The following is a 6,000-nucleotide window of genomic DNA, read 5'->3' on the forward strand; positions in this document are numbered from 1 at the left end:
AAAACAAGACCCAAACCAAAGCCTCCCAGGCTTCAAAGTCCCAACAGAGAGAAAAGCATCCATAGAGGTCAAAATACATGAGCTGTCGTTTCTAGGTCAGCCAGCAGGGCACCCCATCCCAGCAAGATTTCTCCGTGCACCAGCAGGCAGCAGTATTCGTGGAGAAGTTTCCATAGCAAGCATTTGACAAACCCTGGATACAGCAATACATAACTGAGGAAAAGATTCCCAGGTCACAGCAGGCCACAAACTTAAGGCCATCCACATTAAAATCAAAACTAAGCAGGCAGAACACAAAACACTGGTGACAGATGACCAAATACAGGGCAAATCACAGTCGCAAAGCCAAAGCTGATAGACTGTGATCTCCATCAACAAAGACCATCAACAGTAACGCCTGATAATTTTCTGTCATCTAAAAATAAGCATAGCTCTAACCAGAACCCTAGGCAAAGCTGAGACCCTCATTAGCTAGAAAAGACCCCTCCAGTTCATAGAACAGGTTTAATTCTCTCAACTGTCTTCTTCACTTGCTTTCCATACCAAGCAGTTGCCACTTGCATCAGCCTTTTTCTTCCACACTAATCCTTCCAGTGCCGTGGCAGTGGTGTCCAACAGGCCTGGGCTCAGGTACAGAGAATCACAGAATCATTTCATTTGGAAGAGACACAATAATTTCATTCTGAAGGTCACACGGTCCAGCCCCCAGGCCCAAAGCAGGGCCAACGAGCTCACAGCAAACACAGCCACGTTAGCTCCAGCTCTTTCTGAAATCCCAGACACATGATATTCCCTGCATTCCTATGGGAGTTTTGTTGTTGCTTTTAAATCACCCTCCCAGTCTCTTGGGGAACAGCTGCAGCATACCATTTTAGCCAGGAAGGCAGTGTGCAGTAAATGGCTAGTCGAGCATACTGGCTCCAGCCCCGCTGTTTCCTACTAAGTGAATGTCAGCAAAGCATTAAGAAAATAACACTACAACGCAACACTGCTATCCTTATATATAAAAGCTCTTCAATTGCTTCTAGAAGCAAACCCTACTCATTTATCTTCTCCAGCTTACAGCTTAAGAGTTCTAGCAGACATTCAGTAGTTGGGACCACAACCCAGGTCTGAAGATTCTGGAAAAGAATTGCAACCCAGTTGCCAAGTTCGGCACCATCACCCATACCAAACTCATCCACCTACAGTACTGGGGAAGGGGTGGCCATACCAAACCCCATGAAGACAATGCATCTGTGCCCAGGCTTGTAAATTTCATTTTCCCTACAAATTATGAGGCTGTCTCAATTTAAGCCTGTTAAGCTCCTCCTTCTATGTCCTAACCCCCCGTAAGTTAGATTCTGGAGATGAGAAATATCTGTATGCCAGTAAATCCCTTTTGTTATTCTGTTTTTTTTCACAAGGAAGATGTTTGAGAGATTAATTCACTCACTCCCCTCCCTTAATTAAGGTCATTTTCATTAACTCCAGTGTCCAGTTCAGCACCTCCTTCAATTTATATTTAGAGTCCATTAAAATATTTTGAGTCATTCATGAGAAATGTTGTAGGAGAGAGAAATCACCAGAATGGTGTAACCTAAGTCACAGCAGGTTTGCTGGAGAGGCCTATCTGCACATACAGAGAGCAGTAACTCTGTATTAGCACCATTTTTAACCAGTGTTTCAATCTCTCCTAAATTGTTCCTGCCTGGCCCTGTAACGTCCCTTATACGTAAGCATAACGACAGGAATATAGAAGTGCCACTTCAAAACCTGATCACCTACTTTGAACCATCAGGAACTATTTGTCATATCCTCCCCTGGTAGCTTCAGACCATTGTACCATGCCAAACAATAAACCCATCCTCAGGACAAACAAATCTAGCTTTAAAATGAGAACAACCTTAAGATAGACATAGGAAAGCAAGCTACCACTTCAGCATCACTCATTTTCTAACGTGTATGTTTCTGCAAGGGATAGAGCCAACATCCACCCTTTTGCATCTGCTATTATGAAGCAAAATTCAAAGCCAGTAAAAGGCAACTGCTTAAGCACATAAACAAGCTCAGAAAAAGTATATCTGAAAGGAGGTAAAAAATCCAATACATTTTCAAGTTCCACTAACAGATTACAACATGCTGCATGCCCTCAGACAACCACCTTCAGTTTCCCTTCATGTACAACAGACTGTAACACAGAAATGAAAACAGAGTATTGTAACAGTTAGCACTGGAGCAAGCTGAACTCCATATTGACATTTTGATGTTTTAAATAAATAAATAAAGTGCTGCCAAAGCCACGTGGTCCATCAGTAGACTGCTTTGCAGGCTTTTTTTTCTCCCATTTGCACAACCCTGAAAACTGAGACCACAAACCCCTGAAAGGCTGTTGTACAGCGAGCTAAAAAAAGAACTGGAAATTTGCTTTAAGAGAAGAAAAGAAAGGGGAAAATAAGCAAACAAACAAGCAAAAAGCCCCGCAGAGGTAATATGTGCAACCTCCCAGATACAAGGCCAAATGAGGCTCTATCACAACGTTTTTACAGACATTTAGCACGCTCCCTTTTACATACCCACATCTTTAGATACCGTTTATTTTAAGACGCCCCACCTCTGCTAACCTTACGAGCCTAAGCCAAAAAGAGAGAATAGGTCGACCGACTGAGGAAGAAGTGAGCTTCCATCAGGCTTTTGTTAGCGAGACTCCAACCTAGCCCACACACGGACACATCCCTAGGTGCAAGCTCCATCTCATCGCGCACGGTCCCAAGGTCATCGCGGCTCCTTCAGAGCAGACGGCACAGAAAGATAAGGACGGAAATTCGGTTGGCGATAGGAGGGACCGCATGGTAACCGCGTCTCGAAAACACAGCGTCGACACAGGAAGCAGCTCTCCGCCGCCGCGCTGGTTCCTAACAGCCATTTTACTGCTAACGACATCCTTCCCGCCAGCCGCCTTCATTTTGTGCCGCCGCCCGGCGCGGCTCCGGCTCCGGCTCGCGGCCGCGGGCTGCGCCCAGGTGGAGGTGGGGCGGCCCCGGGCTCCGGGCTCCGGCGTGTCCGGCGGCTTTCCCGCCTGCCCCCCGGTTCGAAAGTCAATGGCGGCGGGGGAGGGGGGAGCCAGCCGCCCGCCTCCTCCCGGGAGCCCGGCTCCTCCTGGAGAGGCAGGGGAGCCCGGGGACCCCTCTCCTGGCAGGTCGGCCCTGCGATCGTCCCTCCCCCCGGGCGGGCAGTGCCGCGCGTCCCGTCCCTCCCCCCGGGCGGGCTGGCTGTGCCGTCTCTCCCCCCGGCAGGCCGTGCGAGAGCGGCGGGGCGGGCACTCACCGCTCCGGCAGAGTGAGAGGCGGCGGCGGCGGCGGCCTCATCCTCCTCCGGCGACGGCGGGCCGATCTTGCTGCAGGTGGCCGCCAGCAGAGCGAGCGGTGACGGCTGCGCGTCCTACCCACAGTGGGCGGGTTCAGGGAGAGAAAGTGGGTGGCGGTTAGCGCGGGACGGCGGCCGGGCTCCTCGCAGACGCGCGCACAGGAAGCGGCGGCGGCGGCACCGGCGCCCGCGCCCGCTCGCAACGTGTCACCCGGGGGAGGGGGGGGGGGGCGGCCCGGCCGGGCCCGCGCTTACCTGGGGGGCGGCCGCCGCGGCGGAGGCCGAGGCGTTGCCGTTGCCGTGCTGCAGGTACTCGCCGTGGCCGCTGCTGTCCACGTCCAAGGCAGCCATTTCCTCTTGTTTCACGGGCTGCTCGGGAGCTGCGGGCACGGCGGGGAGGGGGAGGGGAGCGTCACTGACGGGAGCGATCACCCCCTCCTCCCCTCCTCCCTCCCTCCTCCCCCCCCCTAACCCCGGCGCTCCCCCCGCCCTCCCGCACGGAGCCCTCCTCCTCCTCCTCCTCCTCCTCCCCGTGCTGCTGCCCCTGCCCCTCTTCTCCCTCCTCCCCCTGCTCCTCCTGCTGCCGCTCTCAGTGCCGCTCTCGCCTCGCTGCCGCGCGGACGCTCGGGGGCCGGAGCGGGGGACGCGCAGGGCCGGAGCAGGAGCGGGGAGCCCCGCGGGGCGGCTCGGTCGGTGCGTACGTACCGGTCATGGTGCGGGTGCGAGCGGCCGGCTGGCGGGGCGGACGGCGGGCGGGCCGGCTGGCTGGCGCGCAGGCCCTGCGGGCCAGGCTAGGCGGCCGCCGCCGGGGACATGCTTATTGTGCTCACGGGCTGAAGCGGCGGCGGCGGCCCGAGCCTACTCCGGGGTTTTTTTTCCTATTTTGATTGACGGTGCGGGAAAGCCGAAAGGTGGGGCTTGCAGCGGGAGAGGGGGCCCGGCCGACACCGCCGCCCGCCCGCCCGCCTGCCAGCCCGGAACTCCCGCCTACGCCCGCGCGCGCGCGCTGGTTGGCTGCGCCTCGGCGGCAGCGCCGCTCGCACTGGCCGCCCGGCCTGCCAGTCACCCGCCGGGGGCGGGGGGGGCGCCTCGCGCCGAGGCGGCTTCCTGTTTGCCGGGGCTGGTGCGAGGAACAATGAGCGGCGGCCGCGGCCTGCTGCGTCCCGCGCCTCCCGGGCATCTCGCGGCGGCCCGGCGCCGCCGGGACGGCGGCGGGCGGGAGGTGGCGGCGCCCGGCCGTGGGTTTCGCTTGGAGGCTTCGTCCCCCGCGGTGCCCGGGGGGACACCGGGCCGGCTCGGCTCTCTTCGAAGTCTCCTCGGCGGGGTGCCGGCGGCGGAGCCCGCGCTCCGCCAGCCCTAAGATGTCGGCGCGCCGTCCCCGGGGAGCCGAGCCGCCCGGGCGGGCCCCGCTCGGCGGGATACCGCGCCGGCCCCTGGCGGTCGGTGGCGGGTTGGGCGCAGGGAGCCGCGCCACGGCGGAGCGCGGTCGTTGCGTAAGGAGCTGGCCGCCGCGGCTCGCACCTGGTGGCCGGCTGAGCGGCTCCCGCGTCGGGCAGAGCCCTCCAGAGACGCGAGAGTTCGGCGGCGTCCTGCTTGAGGGAGCGTGACGCTTTGCCCTCGGAGAAGGGGCCGAGCAGTTGTCGATGCACACGCGCTTCTTTCAGTCAGAGTGAGGGACGCTGACAAGATTTCCCTCGTCATCAGTTGGCTGCTCTGTCCCTCGCGTTTTGCAGCACGAGGAAAAGTAGGAAACTGAACTCTGACAGGAAATACGTGTAAAGCACTGTACGCGTACGTGGTGGTGCGGAGACAACCATTGGCAGGGCCTGCTTCTGTCGCACCCCAGATCTCGTAAGGGGCTCCCATAAGGGTGCACCGTGCCAGCATGGCCTCGGCTGCCCTGCGTCTGAAGCGTGATGCAGCAGCACGTAGGCCATGGCAGCCAGAGACCCTCAGCTTCTAGGCTCCCCTAGTGCCTGCTTTTTCTTAGTTACCTCTCATAGAGAATTCTGGAGGTCTGAGAATTCCCTGGGAGATGACGTTGAGCATATTCTTATCCATGTTTGTACTAGGTAGGTGAAGCTGTCGGCTACATAGGAAAGTCTGCTGGCAGTAACAAGGAAACCCAGGGCCAAGATTGTCAGCATACTGTCCAAACAGAATAAACAGTGCTTCTGAATCAGCCCATCACTATGACCTTGCAGAAAGTGCCCTGTCTTAGCCCAAAACTATCACAGACCAGGAAAAACACACCATGATAATGTGAGTGCAATATCAGGAAGTCACAATGGAGGAAGACAGCAGTATCTTCCCATCAACCGAAGATTGTTCTTACTGCATGTTGTATACTCTTAATGAACATATATTGTGCAAGTAAATGGAGAGTACCTTCAGATAACTTTTCATAGAAAGTTGTAAATTAATCCTAAAGCTATTTGTCACAGCTCTTCTTTTTTTCCAGAGTACTAAAAAATCTCAATTCTAAAACATCCATATGTATGTTTACGTAGTCTCTTGCGAGTCCGCTCCATAACAGCAAGGAAGCTTCTTGCAATTCGTAATTCTTATTTTAGTTTCGGAACTCCCTAAGAAGTGCGAGTAGTGGCTAGGAACAGAAGTCACACTGATTTGCCATAATAATACCATAATGTCAGT

The 6,000-nt window shown here is 55.9% G+C and overlaps 1 protein-coding gene across 2 annotated transcripts in view; it reads right to left on the reverse strand.

The window, feature by feature from the left end:
- The window catches only part of SP3 (Sp3 transcription factor), a 30,099-nt gene extending 25,789 nt beyond the window's left edge, over positions 1-4,310 (reverse strand). For both annotated transcript variants that reach the window (XM_048952495.1, XM_048952493.1), the window contains exons 1-3: positions 4,051-4,310; positions 3,601-3,725; positions 3,307-3,420 (exon numbers count right to left, since the gene is read on the reverse strand). In XM_048952495.1, coding sequence (XP_048808452.1) covers positions 3,307-3,420; positions 3,601-3,725; positions 4,051-4,057 — 246 coding nt within the window. In that variant the 5' untranslated portion in view covers positions 4,058-4,310. The remainder of the gene's footprint in view (positions 1-3,306; positions 3,421-3,600; positions 3,726-4,050) is intronic.
- Positions 4,311-6,000: the final 1,690 nt, after the last annotated feature.

The sequence above is a fragment of the Lagopus muta genome, chromosome 8 (genome assembly GCF_023343835.1).
Source record: "Lagopus muta isolate bLagMut1 chromosome 8, bLagMut1 primary, whole genome shotgun sequence".
NCBI classification, from domain to species: domain Eukaryota; kingdom Metazoa; phylum Chordata; class Aves; order Galliformes; family Phasianidae; genus Lagopus; species Lagopus muta.